Source organism: Brachionichthys hirsutus, chromosome 11 (assembly GCF_040956055.1).
Source record: "Brachionichthys hirsutus isolate HB-005 chromosome 11, CSIRO-AGI_Bhir_v1, whole genome shotgun sequence".
Taxonomy (NCBI): domain Eukaryota; kingdom Metazoa; phylum Chordata; class Actinopteri; order Lophiiformes; family Brachionichthyidae; genus Brachionichthys; species Brachionichthys hirsutus.
Window position 1 is genome coordinate 6,595,376 of NC_090907.1, and position 18,656 is coordinate 6,614,031.

At 42.4% G+C, this 18,656-nt stretch overlaps 4 protein-coding genes across 5 annotated transcripts; 2 read left to right on the forward strand and 2 right to left on the reverse strand.

The window, feature by feature from the left end:
• Positions 1-258: 258 nt before the first annotated feature.
• sytl2b (synaptotagmin-like 2b) lies at positions 259-5,119 on the forward strand. Its single transcript, XM_068745391.1, has 9 exons — positions 259-294; positions 382-486; positions 1,629-1,798; positions 1,920-2,022; positions 2,145-2,306; positions 2,521-2,605; positions 2,735-2,834; positions 3,560-3,765; positions 4,408-5,119. Exons 1-9 carry the CDS (start codon positions 259-261, stop codon positions 4,551-4,553), a joined length of 1,113 nt encoding a protein of 370 aa, XP_068601492.1. The 3' UTR covers positions 4,554-5,119.
• A 1,659-nt stretch (positions 5,120-6,778) lies between these two features.
• si:dkey-4p15.5 (zona pellucida-like domain-containing protein 1) lies at positions 6,779-10,308 on the reverse strand. The gene is made up of 10 exons (XM_068745759.1): positions 10,295-10,308; positions 9,599-9,714; positions 9,281-9,507; positions 8,865-9,049; positions 8,676-8,748; positions 8,448-8,545; positions 8,286-8,366; positions 7,997-8,168; positions 7,788-7,890; positions 6,779-6,915 (listed from the first exon to the last, which is right to left on the reverse strand). Exons 1-10 carry the CDS (start codon positions 10,306-10,308, stop codon positions 6,779-6,781), a joined length of 1,206 nt encoding a protein of 401 aa, XP_068601860.1.
• Positions 10,309-12,632: 2,324 nt separating this feature from the next.
• Positions 12,633-16,734, forward strand: hspa8b (heat shock protein family A (Hsp70) member 8b). Of its 2 annotated transcripts, none has more exons than XM_068745629.1 (9): positions 12,633-12,726; positions 13,708-13,917; positions 13,993-14,198; positions 14,280-14,432; positions 14,754-15,309; positions 15,368-15,570; positions 15,647-15,845; positions 15,929-16,161; positions 16,254-16,734. In XM_068745629.1, the coding sequence occupies exons 2-9, from the start codon at positions 13,713-13,715 to the stop codon at positions 16,449-16,451; spliced, it is 1,953 nt and encodes a 650-aa protein (XP_068601730.1). In that variant the 5' UTR covers positions 12,633-12,726; positions 13,708-13,712; the 3' UTR covers positions 16,452-16,734. The 2 variants fall into 2 exon arrangements, with proteins under 2 accessions (XP_068601730.1, XP_068601731.1); XM_068745630.1 differs by having other exon boundaries at positions 12,639-12,726; positions 13,711-13,917.
• Positions 16,735-17,484: 750 nt separating this feature from the next.
• lim2.3 (lens intrinsic membrane protein 2.3) lies at positions 17,485-18,331 on the reverse strand. The gene is made up of 4 exons (XM_068745499.1): positions 18,157-18,331; positions 17,843-17,992; positions 17,621-17,755; positions 17,485-17,546 (listed from the first exon to the last, which is right to left on the reverse strand). Exons 1-4 carry the CDS (start codon positions 18,329-18,331, stop codon positions 17,485-17,487), a joined length of 522 nt encoding a protein of 173 aa, XP_068601600.1.
• Between the last annotated feature and the right edge of the window lie 325 nt (positions 18,332-18,656).

The window sequence follows — 18,656 nt, forward strand, 5'->3', positions numbered from 1 at the left end:
CAAAGGCACAAAGCATCACTGTGAGCTCATTGTGCTTTTCACAGGACAAGAAAGGAGGCAAGACTCGAATTCCGAAAAGAGACGCGTCAATAACAGTAGGAATTGTCTAATTCTTTTTCGTGAATGTTTTCAAGCAAATTCATGTTCTTAAATGAATTTATATTTCCTGTCATCTGCTTCTGAATCAACTGCTCTTCAGAGTCATCCAACCCGTCACCTTCCTCGTCCTTAATATTGAATCCGGACCACCTGAAGAAGATGAGCCAATCCGTGCCTTTGTTCTTAGAGAACGAGGTAGAGTCGTTTCTGCATCTTTCAGACCGGTAGTCTGTGGTGCCTCCTTATTCACAGAGCTCTCCCCATCTGCTGCGCTTGTTTCAGGACATTGGCGGAGACACTGACTCTAACTGGGACAACAGTTACCGCACAAAAAGTCGACTGATGAATTCTTCTTCCAACCTCACCAACTCCTCCGGCATGGCATCTGTGTGTTGATTAATAGCTAAAGGCAACGCGTGCACGCTCCTCACATTCCATCAGTGGTTTTCTATACTGTGCTTACGTGTTAGTTTTAAATCTTAAAATGCAGTTTTGTCAGGGGATTAACATTAACTCATTTTTTTTAAAAGAGTGATATCACTTTTTCAGTAATCCCAGCACATGTTGTGCTCATCCCAGTTTGTAAGAGTTTAAATAGCTAGAACAATGCCAATTCTAAACATGTCTGTTTGGACCGGTCCATTAGCTCGGACGGTGGTACTGCGGATCGTAGAACCCTGAATTGGAGATTTTGTATTTTTACTTTTAGAATTTGATTTTAAAGGTATGCGAGATTTGTGTCTAAAGTGCAGTATGCAGTTAATGACAGACAAGTGTGGGACGAATATGAGAGCTAAACCATCATCAGACTAAAACAACAGCTGAAAACATAATATGACATGAGACTAAGCTGTGATGAGACATTTCCAAGTTGGAGAGCTGACTATAAACCACATTGTTGTGTCTCTGTTAAAAATAATCCCACAAACCATGGAAGAGGCCTTTTAGAAGCAGCATTAAAAAAAAAAAACCCCGCTGATTACCGTAGTAAATAAGTAGATTTTTTAGAAAACAACAAATACTGACACATTCCACATGTTAGAAATTAATCAGTTTACTTTCTGGTTTGTGCCTGTGCTGCTGTAATATGACATTTCCAGTTTGCTGAGATTACAGAGAACCCTAAAACACACTTAGTCCTCTGGATCATGCACACATCGATGTGCTGTTCTTGACCATTCTGCCGATATTCTAGGCGTTGCCGCTCACCTGCTGGCAGGTCGTTGGGTTATTCATGTGCCCGATGCCGGCAGGTCATGTAGGCTCAAGCAGAGACCCATTCTTTATAGTCACAGATCTATTTAATTTATTGAATCAAAACTTGTCTTCAGTCCCAACAAATCCTGTGACGTAATTGCACAGCTCCCACAATGCTTGCTGCAACTTTTTCTCTTGACTTTTATCAGCAGGATAGATTTTTTATTTTATTTTAAAGCACACAAACCAAATATTGATCAATAAAAACAAAATGTAAGTATTACAAAATATGATTCACATTCCAAAAATATGTGTTTGCTTGTCTAACATAGCTGAGTGGAAGTGTGATGACCATGTACAGCGGGGACTTTTCAAATGTAGATGTTCAGGGAAACATCCAGTTCTCCATCAGCTACATTCAGAAGCTCAAAGAGTTTCACATCTTCGCGGCCGGGTGTCAAGACTTGGCAGCAGCTGACTTAAAGAGGGGCCGCTCAGATCCGTGAGTACTGTACCACCAAGATATACTATAATATTCACTATACTCGACAATATCTAATACACTAGACTTTTGTTGTGGCTGTTTTCTAAGTCACAGTTGAACCGTGTGTGTGTGTTTTAAGGTATGTAAAAAGCTACCTGATTCCTGATAAAGCTAATTTGGGGAAGAGGAAAACATCAGTGAAAAAGAAGACACTGAATCCAATTTTCAATGAGATCCTCAGAGTAAGAATCCGCATTAATACCAGCCATGCAAAATGTCACCTGACAATGCAAGGTGTGCATGATGTGCATGACGTGCATGACGACCAGTCAACAAAAGCAAGTCTCTCTCCCTGTCCCTGCAGTATCGTGTTCGCATGGAGTATCTAAAAACCAAGATGCTCATTCTATCAGTTTGGCATCATGACACCTTTGGCAGGAACAGCTTCCTGGGTGAAGTCGATTTGGACCTTTCCAAGTGGGACTTTGACCGCACCCAGATGAACTACTTAGCCCTGAAAGGAAAGGTAGGACAAAAATACACACACACCCTCACACAGTATTCACAGCGGTTGTTTTCCTATCAAACATTGTCTGAGAATGGTTGGCCTGCTCGTTTCCCTAGAGTCTGTTTGTGTTTCATGCTCTGTTTTTTTTTTGTATTCTTCTGTGTACAAAGGTTTTTTTTTTGGGTGCTCGTGATGGATTTGAATGTTGTTTATTTAAATGATTTTCTGTTAGACCTTCCAGACCACACCCTCTCTAGCACCATCCAGCAGCCAGGGAGAGATGAGGTTAGCCATTCGTTTCCTGCCACAGGCCATCCACAGTGAAGGTCTGCACATAGTTTTATTGTATAATTAAAGCATAAAGTGTCTCAAACGAAATCACTGTATTATATATATATATATGTAATATGTATGTAATATTTTTTGTTATTTCTTCTTCAAAGGATCCGCTATGGAGGCTTCAAACAGTGGAGAGGTTCACATTTGGGTAAAGGAGTGCAGGAACCTGCCTCTAATCAGGACCGCCATTGACCCATATGTTAAATGGTGCGCACACAGTTTCTATATTCCTTAAAGAAAACTCAGCATTAGCGATTGTTTTCTTGAGAGAGTTTGATCTGTTACGCAGTTTAGCTGTAGCATATTAATTAACTACTATTACTACTACTACTACTGTACTTCCGGCTTGCCCCATCAGGGGTCGCCACAGCAAATCAACTTTCTCCACTTCACCCTGTCCTTTGAATCGTCCTCCCCAACACCTGCCACTCTCATGTCCTCCCTCACTACGTCCATGCATCTTCTCCTGGGTCGACCTCTAGCCCTGTTCCCTGGCGGTTCCATCCTCAGCATCCTTCTACCGATATAGTCCCTGTCTCTCCTCTGGACATGTCCAAACCATCGAAGTCTGGTCTCTCTGACCTTGTCTCCAAAACGTCTAACCTTTACTGTCCCTCTTATTGCCTCCTTTCTAATCCTATCCAACCTGGTCACTCCCAAGGAGAACCTCAGCATCTTCATCTCCTCCACTTCTTGCTCCACCTCCTGTCTTTTCCTCGGAGCCACTGTCTCTAAGCCGTCCATCATGACATCAGACTACCTCAAATTTACTGGCTGCAGCATTAGGTTAATATTGAGCAGACTTAAGAGTAGCACTCATTTCCCATCTGGTTCTCAACATGAACGCGAATATGAATGTTTGTAAAATAATTAATCGAACGCTAACAATTTTCTACTAAACAGTATGCTTGTGCGTCCCCCTCCATCTCAAGCTTTGTGCTGCCAGACACAAGCAGGAAGAGTCGCCAGAAAACACGTGTGCTGCGGCGGACAGTCGACCCGGCGTTCAACCACACGATGGTGTATGACGGCATCCGAGAGGTGGATCTAACAGAAGCCTGTGTAGAACTCACCGTCTGGGACCGAGACAAGCTAGTCAGCAACCTGCTGGGAGGCCTGAGGCTTGGAGTTGGTTCAGGTACTGGTGGGAGGAGCCAGCAGTAACAACGAGGCCACCAAGACTTTCATTTCATGTCCTTAGCATTTGGTTACTAAATATAAACTTGTCAAAATTACTTTCCTTTTTTGATCAAGATTATAAACTGGTATCTAATTGTTTAGACTGATAAATACTATGAATTTACTTTACTCAAAAATAAACAAAGAAATTAAGCAAATAAAATAAATAATAATATTAAGGATATTAAGGATTAAGGATATTAATATTAAGGATGAACAAGTTAAGCTTTGCTTTCTAAATTGATGTGAATTCTTGAGATTTTTCCCAATTTGTATTTCAATATTATGCCATTTTTTAAACTCTCTGGGTTAAACAATAGGAAGTGAGATGCTAAGAAAACAAACATTTCATATGCATCTGAAATGTGACCAACTTCACACTACTGTGTACAAGTGAAAACTGTTTGATTTTTACTTATAAGACGTAAGATTGTCACGTTTGTCTTTGTAAAGTTTGAACTTAAACTGATAAATACGGTCAACAATCATGAGAAGTGCAAAGAAAAGGGAATTAGTTCAATGTAGTTAGCTTATTCCACTGCATGTTGTCAATAAGTAGTATTTATGTACCGGTATGTACGAATTGTGTCTCTTCCTGCAGGAACGAGTTATGGAGCCGGGGTGGCCTGGATGGACTCAACTCCCTACGAGGTGGCTCTCTGGGAGCGCATGAAGGCCTACCCAAATGAATGGGTGGAGGACGTGCTCCCATTAAGAACCCTGAACTCTGCCAAAACGGCTTTCTAATAAGTACAAGTCTATGAACTACCAATGTACATGAACAGATATTATTGTTGGAAACACACCTGGAGAAAGTTTATTTTATCCAGAAAGGAATGTTGAAATGTTTTAATCTGACATTCTGGTCTAAACGTATCTGACAGGTTAACCTATACCACAACCATAGTACAATAAACCCAAACTACTGAGAAGAACAAAAAAAGATGTTCATGGCAGTCATGGAAAGTATAGCTTGTATAAATAAACACAAACTATTTTCATATTATTTATATATTTTTTTTTAATGGCTGTTGGCCCGCTGGCTCTGACTTATCAGTAAAAGGGTTACGGTAATAGCCAAAGTTGTTCCAGGATCTGAATGGATGTCCTCCAACTCTGTCCACAGTATGTCCAAGGTTGACCATTTATCTTCCTAAACCATAAAGATAAATACTAAATACTGTATATACGTTATCTCGTCATGGCATACTGGGAACTACTAACTTTTTTCTTAATTTTTCCTTAGTGACTCCCGAGTCACATCATGAAAATATAATGTCAGTTATATTTACTGTAAGAAATTCAATGGCAAACAGTGGTAACAATAAAACAAATATTCTTTACAATGGCATTTTTTTGATGTTTATTGAACTGGCATTGGTTTTATCGCTCGATCTAATCCGATTGCCCACAAAATTCAAGTCTACTGGGCTAACTCTGAATAGAAAAACATTTCTGCATAAATTATGGACTTTGCATCATTTTGTATTTTCTTTAGAATTACTTAGGCTGGGTAATTATTCATTGCACGGGACCTTTATCAAACCAAGAAGCAGACTGTATCTATTTTATGACCACAAACTACCACTCGTTTATTCTGATATCCTCTCTTTTCAGATTAACACTTTCGACTATTGTTATAAATCTTGACAGATTACACTTAATATAGCTATCTACAAGCTGGAATACAGGAATATATGAAATGCAGATCAACTTTCATGAGTCACTTCACTTATTTTCACAAACCAGGCTGCGTGGCCGTGACCAAAGAGGGAGATGCACACAAAAAAGGAAACACATTTCAATCAGTAGTGAAAATGAATGCATGAATCAAATAGTGTGTGTGCAGACTTCTCGGAGTGGTGTTGCAGATCAACATCAGAAAGACTAAAGGGATGATCATGAGCTTTTCTGACAAACAGAGACAGTTAGCTGAGCCCCACCCCATCACCCCATATATAAATATAAATTATATAAATTAATGTGTTAGCATAGATCACCTGACATGAACATCAGGTGATCCAGACTCAAAAGGACTGTATAACAACAACAAAGGACATATAAAAGAACAGCAGTGCCATTTTAAACATTTATTTTAACTTTGAACATAAAAAAAAAGAACTATTCAGATTTGTACAGGTGAAGTTTAACATGTAAATGTAAATATTCATTTATAAAACTTATATGACGACATTTAAATTTCACTGTCATTTTCTCATCAGAAATCATGAGTACCTGAGTGCAGCTCATTCCACTCCTAATTACAGTTACACCGTCCACATGGTGATCCGGATCATAATCAAAAGGTTTTTGGTATCTTTATACACCAACCATGAAAAGTAAAATCAGACTTGATGTGTATTTTTAACTGATTTTCAAATCCGCAAATTAGGTTTTCAATGTTAAAATTAAATATTTCTTCCTGACGTCATTCTGGATCCGATCCGGATGAAATTCGGTGGTGACATGGAGGCCCCCGCCCTACATGACTGAGTCAAATTACATAAACATTGGTTAATAATTGAGAAATAAAATTTGAAGCAGCATTGACTGCAATGTTACCGAAAATGTAAAAGTGATCCAGAATCCAGGATCTCTTGTGGATCGTCACCAAAATCGAATCATCAGTTCCTGGTAACATTCCCAACATTTCCTGAAAATTCCATGCAGATCTGTCCAGAACGTTTTGTGTTATCTTGCTAACAGACAGACAAACACGACCTCCACCTCGCGTCAGCGGAGGTAATGATGACACTATTCATTAAATAATTCAACAAGACAACACTCTCATCTCCATTTTAATGTGTTACAGGTTTCTTCATGATTAGAAAAGTTGCAGCGCTAGGTTATGTTAAGTTAACTCTAACAGAATAGTTTCTTTCTCTAACGCTCGCTCTTGCTCGCTATTTCTACAGCACTAAACTGGCAGTTTGGGAAAGACAGGAAGGCGCTGAGCGCTCAGGCAGCTGATGTTACTGGTCCATCGTTTTTCTCAGTCTGGCAAACCATATAAAGTAAACAGCCATGGCGAGGAGGAGGAGAGCTAGAATGACAATGCAGACGATCACAGCCACCAAGGGGCTGCTGTAGTTGCTTCCAGATGACATATCTGTGTGATCAGGGGAGAGACACTTAGAGATGCACCAGGGGTGTGTTCATGCTGCTGCATACCGGCAATGTAGTGACCAAGAAAGTAGCCAAATGCAAAGGGTTCTCTAAAGATTTCAGAGCCTCGTATAATGACGATTCTTACCATGTGAAGCTGAGAACAACTGAGCTTCGTCTGAAAAATGAAACCACAGTTAGGCTCAGTAATGGGCAGCTTACATTTCAGATGAGTGTCAGAGTAAATTGAAACTTTAATTGGCATCATCACAGAAACATGCGAAAATGTAATACTTCTGAAGCACAATAATACGCTGGCCACATATTGTGTATTTAATCCCCGTACTTTAATTGTACTTAACATTTCTGTTTTCAATTTCTGTGTTTGTTTTTTTTTTTAACCAGAGATATTTGTGATATTTCACAATATGTTCAGTGAAACATCGAGAGCAGGTGTGGCCCTGATGTCGTTCACTCATCTAACCCTCACCAGAAACGTCTAAACAATAAAACGAGTGCCGACATGAATTGTTTTTTGTGATGCCCGATGGTTGTTGAGTGAAATCCCCAGTGAAATATTTTGCCATTCTTAATTTGTAACCAGTGACTAAAACTCGATTATCAGAATCTTCAGACTCAGTGACTTTCCATTAAGTTCAGGAAATACAGATGTTCAACCAGAATTTTTGTCGCACTCAATAAATAGTTTGGTTTTCCGCATTTAATTGAATATTAGTGGTTAATTATTATTCGTATCTAAACAAATTAAATCGACTGAGCAAATCAAACTTTCTTTTTCATGTATTTATTCAGCCTAAAAAATATTTGGATAGAAAGAATTTCTTTTTTTTATGAAAGTATGCCCTAAAATCGTACCAGTGGTGCCCTGTCCCACTGTAATGACAGGAGAGCTGACTGTAGCGTTGATTAGCTCTTCCTCCACTTCTCTCTTTCTCCTCTTCTGGGAAGTGTCACAGACCTGCTCAAAAATAATGAGAACAATCACTGCAGATTAAGCTATTTGTTCTATCTTTAAAAAAATGACCATTATGCCTATTATTGCTGGTAAGCCGGTGTTCACTCACAGATATCAAACTTCTGCACTTGGTCACCTCACACAGTGTGGTGATGCAATGCAGGTAGAAAGTGGAAACTGTCTTATTTTGGTGCTCGACAAATCTGAACGCTTCAAAGGAGAAGAACGCCACCTGAGACAAGCCGTTGAGCTCCACCTTCGTTTGTTCATCGCGCGTACACCTTGGGCGAAGAGGAGACAGGTATCGTTACGGCGCACGGTGACGCCCAAAGGGCTGGCATGGATTTGAGTAAATATGTGGATAATATATTGTGGGATTATGTTTATATGTTAATTACCCTACAAATAGGTCATAATAGGTAGACGAGGCAGGATATGGACTTGTTGTTGCGTAGCATCTGTCCAGGAGCACGTTGAACCTTCATGGACAGTTTATTGTTTTTTTATTCTTCTTCTTATAATTAATACGGTTCATTGTAAACTGCCAAAAACTATCATACTTGTCCGTTAGATTTCGTGCCCTCACTGCAACATAAATCTTGGTTTTCAAGTTGAGTCCTGTTGGTGGTATAATAAGAGGATTTTGGTGTTGTTCATCCTGTTCCAAAGGAAATTATGAAATGAATTAATTAAACTAATTAAGATAAAAAAATAAAAATCATGTTAGGAAATGCTAATAATAAAAATCAAATAAAAGCTCAAAGCAGGAAAGTAAGAGCAGGTCTTACGTCATAGAGTTGCATCGACAGTGTGCTGAAGAATGTACCATTGTTGCCTTTTATAGCCAGATTCACACCTGCTCTGTTACAAATCAAAATAAAGTCAAATTAATCTATGAATGAAAACTTGAAGGAGTTGAAAAGTAGAGCTTATTTGTTTCATATGCAGTAATTCCAGGAGTCGCTTGGCATACTCACACGCCGACCTCAGTGTTGTTCAGGAAGTACTGCATCGGGTAGAGGCAGGAGAACTTGTATTGGATCTGTGTGCGGTAGGTTATTACACCTGCATCGAGCTCCACTGAGTTTACCATTCCAGAGATGTTAACGAACTGGATTTGTGAGAAATTAGAAAATGGTCCACTCCCAGGCGCTGTAACTGTCTATTTAAAAATAAAAATAAAGCGAGACATGCATTTCACTGAATTCAGTTTCATGCATTTATAATATAGCATATTTACAGCTCATGAAAACAACCCAAGCAATATTTTACCAGATGGCACTGTGGATTTAGTACTATTCAGATATACCGAACAATAATTGTGCCCCTCAAAGGGTAAGACTTTCATGGCAAATTGAAATGCGAAAGGCCGTCAGCGGTCCTATAGGAATACCTTGAAAATATTATTGCAGGATGAGATGGCACTGTCATTTATGGGGAATCTGAATCTCAGGACAGGTGGAGTTTCGTTCCAGTATGCGGACCCGCGGCACTCAGGTTTGTTTAGTTCATTATTGACGACCATCTGAGACTCGGTGTAAAGTGCTTGATACACCGGACAAAGGAAAATGTCCAGGTCCATGTACTCTGTACCGCAGATTACATTAATGTCCTGGTTTTCTGTTGAAAACATAAAGAGAAGAGGGGAAATGACCTTGGAAGAGTGAAAACAGCAGTGACTGAGGAACATATCAAAGAAGATTTTACAAACGTGGAGGTCTGTTCGTTTCGCTTGTAATGCAGGCGTCTGGCGTCTGAGCCTCGGTCCGCAGAATGAGGCCAAGCTGGCATGCGAGAAAGACTAGCCTCATTGTTGTACATGTGGTCCTGAGAGGGAACAGCAGAACAATAGATGCCAAAACAATCAGTTCCTTTCACAAAGGACAAAATTAAAATGCCCAATTTATTGTATTTGTTTGTTTTTGGTTTACAACATTGGTTAGCCTCCAAGGACACAAGAGAGAAGTCAACAAAGGTAATACAGCTAATTAAGCTCATTCAGCAAAATATAGTAAGCAGTCATTTGAATGCAAAGAATGAGACATAATTCAACCTGGGCTGTGTTTTATTTATTGTTATGTGCATCCTGTAATTTGGTTTTTAATTAGTTAGACCTATTTTAAGACCCGTCTGATGAAGATCCTTGTTGCACTCTTTATACTCATATCCTGCACGCCAAAAGTAAATCTCACATATCTAAAGACAAGATTGGAGCAAAATCTTTCTCCATTATTGTGATAGTAAAAGTAGAGAAAAGAATATGTAAAAAAAAAACAATATATTTTTTTCATCGTCCATTTTCTTGTCGATGAGACAATAATAAATAATGTGTCTCATATAGAGTATTTTAAATAGCTACAACATACAACCTGACAAAAAAGATGCCAAAGTTATTGTAACAACTCACCTGTGAGCCTTCATCGTGTGTCTTCCCATTGGCGACCAGATCACTACATTTATACCAATGAATTCCCCCCACAAGGGTGTGTGAGGGAACGCCCCAGACAATACTGTAACATGAGCTCAGCCTTTGACACCTGAATTCTTATTTTTTGTACATTTTGAATTTGAGCATTTTATTAATAAACATTTGTTGTTGTTTTCACACATTGATTTGTTTTTGAAGCGCCGTTGGATCCACAGCCCACTGTGCTTGCTTACTGTGGAATTTATCTTCAGGAAGTATTTAGCCTGCACCCTCCGAATTAATTTGACACTCCAATTATCCTGGAGGACACAATTAATTGTATTTTTAAAACTATTTTAATTGAATTTTCCTTGGGGATTCTGAATCTCAATTAACTGAAAATACTGTTCACACTCCTGGACAAATCACCAGTTTATTTCAGGGCCACATGAAAGAAAAACCGCCAATCACACTCACATTCATGCCTATCGAAAGTTTTGTGTCAACAATTCTCATAAATGTCATGTTTTTGTTGGTGGGAGGAAGCAAAGTCGGTATCTTTTTGCTGAGGAGCTGCACCATTCTGTCCCATATAGCTACAGTTAGCGTGCATTATTAAAGTGATGCCATCTTGTTCCAGTCCTCACTGAGGAGAGACAGAAGAGTTTTCTTCAGGCCCCGGCAGCTCAGTGTGTTATTTAGAGTTTCCTCGGCAGATGAAATCTTATTTACACACTTCAAACAAATAATTTACAATTAAAATCATAAATTGTAAAAAATATTTCATGTTTTTTTAGTAACCTAGGTGTGTGCGTTACATTCCAGTACTTTGTTTTACATTTCAAAAACAAAATTGTGTCTGCTGTTTGTGTATCTTTTGGAATTGATATATTTATACCAGCAAGGTATGAGACTGCTCCTGCTGCCACATTTGCAGCATCTTTAAACCTCTCAGTAATGGATTAGCAATCATTTTCTTTATTTAGTCTAGCATAAGACACCATGCAACTTTAATGTCTGGGAATGTTGCATTGGAAAAACACTTCGACACAACTTTTCTGTCTAAGATATGGGCAGGGTTAAGGTCACTAAGGGAACCGGAATGTTTACATACAAACAAGGAGCGGGATTGGTGATCTGATCACATGTATTCTCTTCTGAGATCATTTAATATGATATGACTCTTGTCATTGTTCCTCAGAGTGCGTGTTTTGTAATGGATCAGTTTTTACGATGGCCTCGGGCTGGAAATGTCTGTGCTGCTTTGTATGGTGGGTGAATAAAAGACACACCTATCAGGGGAGATCTTTTGTGAAGCATCACAACTTGAAAAGGACTCATGCGTGCCCCGCGTCCCCAAAGACCGCAACCACGAAACCCCGTCAGGATGCAGCCTTTAAAAGCTGCCTGCTAGATTACTTTAGACGTATCCGATGTCAAATGCCAGTTTTTAATCTCTTCTTTGTTGTGTAAATACATGTTTGTTTGCAGGCTACGCCAGCAGTAACACTGATATTTCCACACAACCTGGAAAAAGCAGTGGATTTTATTAAAAAATTCAGCTGACACAGATCGTGTTTGCTGCAGGTATTTTAGAAATGCAGAACATGCACATGTATAGTTCTTTAAAGAATCAAATTTATGATGAATGTGACTCTTATGTGATACTGTCATGGTCAGTATCACATGCCAACACGCAGCCACTGAGGTTGAGTACATAAATTAAAAAAGAACAGCATGAAACCGTACACCTGGCATTGTGCTGTCTGGGAATGAGAACGTGGTCAAGTGAACCAAGGAGTTTATTATTAGCGGTTTATCACAGGTATATCTGTATCAGTGTATCTAGGTCAATAACGAAAAATGACATTTTTAAAGAAAATCACAGGTGATTGAGGAACAGTGTAATTATGAGATGAGGTGGTTTATCTAACTTATATTCTGTTGTATTTTATGTTGTACCTTGTATTTTCCTTCACTATTATTAGTATCATCCATTATTGGCAATCCTCATGGGCAGCAAAGTAAGAATTTCATTGTACGGTAAACACTTTGAATAGTTTAACGTAAAAACTTCTCATTTAATTCTAGGTATTTACTACGCGTCATTAGAAGCTTCCTTTTCAAAATCTCAGCGTTTTGTTACCGGATGCCACTGACTGTGAGCCCTGAATCTTGGTAGCAACTGCCAGACAATAATTTTAATTGGAGCATTGAAGGAGGAAGTGGCAGGACGACCACTGATTGGTCAGCTCCGCTTCTCCACTGATTGGTCAGCTCCATCGTTCTAGACGGTTCTCGGCTGGAACGCTGAGGAGGCGTGGCCATCACTGTTAACGGTCAGAGAACAGTTTCGCAGGTTGAAGGCGAGAAAGACAAATTGTAAATCCGGCGATAAACAGCTAAAGCTTCGTCTTTTGAGTTTACCGGGGGTGAGTATAGCTCGGTGATCCACGCAGTAACCTTTATGAGTCCGCGAGGATGATAGGAACATTAACATTTTTTTTTTTAGCTAAACGTCGTAATGCGCTCTAATCTATTTTTTACTAATTTATGCTGTCACTTTTTTTTTAACGTTATAGTTGCTTACGCCTTACGGGATGTGGATTGGGAGTGAAATGACAGAATGATGCCGTTAAATTCTTGTTTCTCTGCTAAATCACGCCGCAGCTCGCACTTGAGAATATGACTGATAGAAGCTGCCAGTGACGTTGCCCACTGCGCATGTGCAGGACATTGTAAACGACGTGCACGTTATAAGAAAGTCGAAGGTAAAAGCTGAGACTAGTTCTCGGCCTCCTAAAAAGCGAGCGACACCGCCCCCCAGTGGAATGACGCCGTGGCTGCAGCTAACAGATAAGCTAACGATGCAGCACAACGTGTTATTCTCCTGATCCTTGGTTTATAGATTTAACTAAACAGGTAGCTTAAGATCAATGTGCTCATGTTCTGGGTTTGATTGGCATTGATTTATCCAGAACATAATTTAAAATTGTGTTCTTTAGTTTCCTTTACTCCAGAGATTGGGCGGGGGGCACGTAGCAGAAACGGGAATCTGATGTAGTTCATTACTCAGGTGGTGGATTTGTAGTCAAAACGTTTATGAATATTTTAAAGTTGTTCATGTTTTTCAACCTCGTAAAAATGGCAGCAATTGAAATGCGACTTCCATTTCGCTCTAAATGATTTCTTTGGAAAAGGCCTTCTCCTTCCTGTTGTCTGTCGTTGCCATAACAAAAGCAGCCGTTGCCATAACAAAAGCAGCCGTTTCCAAGCTTGAAAACAGCTGCTGTGGACGCTGAGGTGGCGTCTGATAATAGCCCCACACGACGAATATATTCCCTTAGCTACTCGTCTGCCGCATGCGCGGACTTCCAGGATTTATTAACAGCTGATCCTTTTCACATTCTCAGCAGCCATGTCTAAGGGACCTGCGATCGGCATCGACCTGGGCACCACTTACTCCTGTGTGGCGGTGTTTCAGCATGGAAAGGTTGAGATCATCGCCAACGACCAGGGAAACAGGACCACGCCCAGCTACGTCGCCTTCACCGACACAGAGAGGCTGATCGGGGACTCGGCTAAGAACCAGGTCGCCCTGAACCCCAACAACACCGTGTTTGGTACGGAGCGCCTCCTGCCCGAGTGCGATCGGTGATCGTTCCGCTTGCTGACCGCGTTTTGCATTTGTCTGTTAGATGCAAAGCGTCTCATCGGGCGTCGGTTTGACGACGCCGTCGTCCAGTCAGACATGAAACACTGGCCATTCCAAGTCATTAACGATAACACGCGCCCCAAATTACAAGTGGAGTACAAGGGCGAGACCAAGGCCTTCTATCCCGAAGAGATCTCCTCCATGGTGCTGATTAAAATGAAGGAGATTGCAGAGGCATACCTTGGGAAGGTAATCGCTAAAAGTGTTTTAATATTCACGCTGTCGGTGACTCGCCGGCCGCTGAAACGTGAGCCCGTTTCCTTCTTGCAGACGGTCACAAACGCCGTGGTGACCGTGCCGGCCTACTTCAACGACTCCCAACGCCAGGCCACCAAAGACGCAGGAACCATTTCTGGGCTGAATGTCCTCCGCATCATTAATGAGCCCACGGCTGCTGCCATCGCGTACGGCCTCGACAAGAAGGTGAAGTGATTGTTCAGGAGGAATATTTATCCGGCTTTGCGTCGACCTTCTCGTTAATATGCATTTGAAAAGCTGAAGAGCTCCGTCTCCTTTTTTAAAACGCTACTACCCGGTTACTCCTCATGATTCCCAGCCTTTGTTGCATCCCATTATATTCCATTCTGTCCAGCCGTTGACTTCAACACTTTAATAAATAAAAACCCTCTACAGGTGAGAGGAGCGACGGTAAATCCCGAGTCTTGCTTACCACTTAAAGGAACTATTCTGTCTGTGACGGTCTCAAAAAAGACTTTCTGTAAACGAATGAACTAATATCTACAGGTTGGAGCAGAAAGAAACGTCCTCATCTTCGACCTGGGCGGCGGCACATTTGATGTCTCCATCTTGACAATTGAAGACGGCATCTTTGAAGTGAAGTCCACAGCAGGCGACACGCATTTGGGCGGCGAAGACTTTGATAACCGCATGGTCAACCACTTCATCACCGAGTTCAAACGCAAGTACAAGAAGGACATCAGTGACAACAAGAGGGCGGTGCGCCGCCTGCGCACCGCCTGCGAGCGGGCCAAGCGCACGCTGTCGTCCAGCACTCAGGCCAGCATCGAAATCGATTCTCTCTACGAGGGCATCGATTTCTACACCTCGATCACCAGGGCCCGCTTCGAGGAGCTGAACGTGGATTTGTTCCGAGGAACCCTGGAGCCTGTTGAGAAGTCCCTGCGCGACGCCAAGATGGACAAGGCTCAAGTCCATGACATCGTCTTGGTCGGGGGTTCCACTCGGATTCCAAAGATACAGAAGCTTCTCCAGGACTTCTTCAACGGGAAAGAGCTCAACAAGAGCATCAATCCGGATGAAGCGGTGGCCTACGGTGCAGGTAAGAGCGGCGTCGTTTGACAGAGACGTCGACTCAAACCGACCGATGTCTTCTGCAGCTGTGCAGGCAGCCGTCCTGTCCGGGGACAAGTCTGAGAACGTTCAGGACCTGCTGCTGCTGGACGTGACCCCGTTGTCTCTGGGAATCGAGACCGCCGGAGGAGTCATGACGGCTCTCATCAAGCGGAACACGACTATTCCCACGAAGCAGACCCAGACCTTCACCACCTACTCAGACAACCAGCCCGGCGTGCTCATCCAGGTAGGAAAGAGCAGTTCGTTGTGTTCGAGCCTTTTGTGTAAAGAAAGAAAGTACTGGATTGTGTTTCCATCTGCAGGTGTACGAGGGCGAAAGGGCCATGACCAAAGACAACAACCTTCTGGGCAAATTCGAGTTGGCCGGGATCCCCCCTGCACCCCGTGGCGTTCCTCAGATTGAGGTCACCTTTGACATCGATGCCAACGGCATCATGAACGTGTCTGCCGTGGACAAAAGCACCGGGAAGGAGAACAAGATCACAATAACAAATGACAAAGGTAACGGGAAGAACTTCAATGCAGCTCGACTGAAGCTTTGATGTCCGATGCTCAGCTTCGTTTTCATTTCACATGAACATCAGGCCGTTTGAGCAAGGAGGACATCGAGCGCATGGTTCAGGAAGCGGATAGGTACAAGGCCGAGGATGACGTGCAGCGAGAGAAGGTCGCCGCCAAGAACGGCCTGGAGTCCTACGCCTTCAACATGAAGTCCACCGTGGACGACGAGACGCTGAAGGGAAAGATCAGCGACGAGGACAAGCAGAAGATCGTGGACAAGTGTAACGAGGTCATCCACTGGCTGGATTTAAACCAGGTAAGAGGAGGGGGGGGGGGGGGGGGGGTTCTCATCTACAGGCTGACCGCTGAAAAAATAAAATGACCTTCATTTCTCATTTCATTTCTCAGTCTGCAGAAAAAGATGAGTTTGAGCATCAGCAGAAGGAGTTGGAGAAGGTGTGTAACCCCATCATGACCAAGCTGTACCAAGGCGCGGGCGGGATGCCAGGCGGGATGCCAGGCGGGATGCCGGGGGGATTCCCGGGAGCTGGTGATGCCACTGGAGGCGGAGCTTCATCCGGCCCCACCATCGAGGAGGTCGACTGAGTCGGACCAGTTCTGCATGAGCGCGTTCTCTTATCAGTGTGGGTCGAACATTCACACGATCAGCAGCTTTATCTCGCTGGTTCTGCTCATTAAGCGCTCATGCTTTGGTTTGCAATGACGACTTCCTGTCAGGGTTTAGGCATCACTTCTTGTTGCCCTTTGTTGTGTTCAGGAGACTCGGTTCATGTCTGTTTATTACAGTTTGCTTGTTTCTGAGGAGGTTAAGGTGCCAAAGAGTTTATTTGTCAAGGCTTTGCAAAATAAAATATATTTTGGAGTTTCAGACCTATTGTTTTTCATTTCATCGTTTTACTTTATTAAATGTATCGCACCTTATTCTGCTCATGCATTTATACTGTTAATAATCTGGTGCATTTTAGTGTATTTTTTATTTTTCCATGTAGACTTGAGTCAGGTTTGTCTTCATAACATCCGACACAAGATTCTTCCAGCCTCGCCTTAAAATGGAGGACGTGCCATAAGCGGATGCATTGGTTATTTGTCCTGTTGGGAGATCGACAGTTAAGTAGGAAGTACTTCAGAAAGTACTCTCCTCCTTCAATATCTCCGGCAACGTGTTTGTCTCAGATATTGACCAGTTCTGTCTTTCGCTCGCTCTGCTTCAACGAGCTTCCGGGAATAACAGAAGCGCGTGAAGCTGATGTCGGAATAAGTGTTTTCATGTGCCCTGATCGGATCATCAATCGGTATAACCCCCCCCCCTTGCCATCGGAATATAATCTTGATCGGATTGATCTTTATTGGGTCAAACTAATCCGATTTGGGTGTGTACCATATATGAATCATTTTTATTCCATAACTATTTTAATCCGATTAAATGTGTCCATGTAAATGCACCAGTAATTATTTTAATGAGAAACAATACAGACAATGTTTTTTTTACTCATTTATTTTGCTCGTTCATTAATATTTAGGTTAATCGGCATTAGTTGGATGGTTCACCGGAGTGATGATTGCTTCCTCTTGACCGTATATTATGGGCCGGTGCTGATGTGCAGATGTCTTTATTGGGTCAGCGTGAGTTAGAGTTTCGTGGGCATTCATGCATCCGGTAGGCACACATGTAGAAGATACCTAGAAGAGAATCATTAGAAACGTGAACGAGGAAAGCCCCGAGTCTTCATTCCTTAATGAGGCAGGAAGGGTACCTGAGAAGAAGGTGAGCACCACTGCCACCCAGCCCATGATGTAGGACCAGGAGAATCGCCAGCTGCCATAGCGTTTACCGTAGTAGTTGACTGTCACTCCCGTGTAGACCGCCATGGCCAGCAGCACAAAGAAGCCTGCACCATGGGACAGAAGGATTCAGTCGACGAGGCCTTTGCCGCGGCCCGAGAGGCCGGTGGGTCGTCACGGCCGATGGGGCTTACAGGAGATGAAGAAGAGGATGCCGGCTGCAAAAGTCTTGTCAAACCCATCGAAGGAGGAGTAGTGGATGAAGGCCATGATGCCAATCACAATGCCGATGAAGCAAGCGAGCAGGGAGAGAATCATGAAGGCTCTGGTGGCGTCCCAGTACGCTGTGGGTGATGGAAGACGAGGAGAGTCCAAGAACCAATCAACGCAAGCCATGTGACAGAAACACAATTATCAATTATCATCTTCTTCACTTCAATCCTAACCGCCCAACCCCAGCAACGCCCCAAAGGGACGCGACCCCGGTGGTGTTAGGGCGATGCCTTACCAATGCTGTCTGTGTGTGTCATGCATTTCCCAGGCACACAGTATCGCCACAGACCCTGGTGCATGTAATTGCTGGAATGGCGGTACTGCATCCAGTAGTCAGTTGCCGTGGAGACGATGAGAAGTATGTTCCCAACTCCGGCACAGAATAACCCTCCGCCCATGAAGCTGTACATCCTGCCAAACACACTGAGGGACAGATTGAGAACAGAGCGGTTCAGGGCCTCGCCACATCTGGCCTCGCCACATCAGGTACAACAGGAGAGTTCTCTGGATATGAATAAAACAATATCTAACGGCGTTCTGCAGGGCTTTCAGGACAGAAAAGCATGACTTATTATACAACAGCATGCAGGGAAAACCTACAAGCTGGACGATCACCCAGCTCAGTCTGGCACGTCTCGACCTCTAACATCGCCCGAATGACAAGTGGTTCCATCTTTAAACAATACGCATTTCTTAATACCTTTAACATTAATTTCTTATCAAGAGCACCAGATC

Coding starts and splice junctions, on each gene's coding strand:
- sytl2b (XM_068745391.1), top strand. CDS start 259: ATGAGCCAATCCGTGCCTTTGTTCTTAGAGAACGAG. Junction 1,799..1,919: donor AAGAGGGGCCGCTCAGATCC/GTGAGTACTGTA, acceptor GTGTGTTTTAAG/GTATGTAAAAAGCTACCTGA. Junction 2,835..3,559: donor ATTGACCCATATGTTAAATG/GTGCGCACACAG, acceptor CTCCATCTCAAG/CTTTGTGCTGCCAGACACAA.
- si:dkey-4p15.5 (XM_068745759.1), bottom strand. Junction 8,367..8,447: donor GCACGAAATCTAACGGACAA/GTATGATAGTTT, acceptor CTGTCCATGAAG/GTTCAACGTGCTCCTGGACA. Junction 6,916..7,787: donor AGTGGGACAGGGCACCACTG/GTACGATTTTAG, acceptor CTGATCACACAG/ATATGTCATCTGGAAGCAAC.
- hspa8b (XM_068745629.1), top strand. CDS start 13,713: ATGTCTAAGGGACCTGCGATCGGCATCGACCTGGGCACCACTTACTCC. Junction 14,433..14,753: donor CGTACGGCCTCGACAAGAAG/GTGAAGTGATTG, acceptor TAATATCTACAG/GTTGGAGCAGAAAGAAACGT. Junction 15,571..15,646: donor AGCCCGGCGTGCTCATCCAG/GTAGGAAAGAGC, acceptor TTCCATCTGCAG/GTGTACGAGGGCGAAAGGGC.
- lim2.3 (XM_068745499.1), bottom strand. CDS start 18,331: ATGTACAGCTTCATGGGCGGAGGGTTATTCTGTGCCGGAGTTGGGAAC. Junction 17,993..18,156: donor GACACACACAGACAGCATTG/GTAAGGCATCGC, acceptor CATCACCCACAG/CGTACTGGGACGCCACCAGA. Junction 17,547..17,620: donor GGTGCTCACCTTCTTCTCAG/GTACCCTTCCTG, acceptor ATTCTCTTCTAG/GTATCTTCTACATGTGTGCC.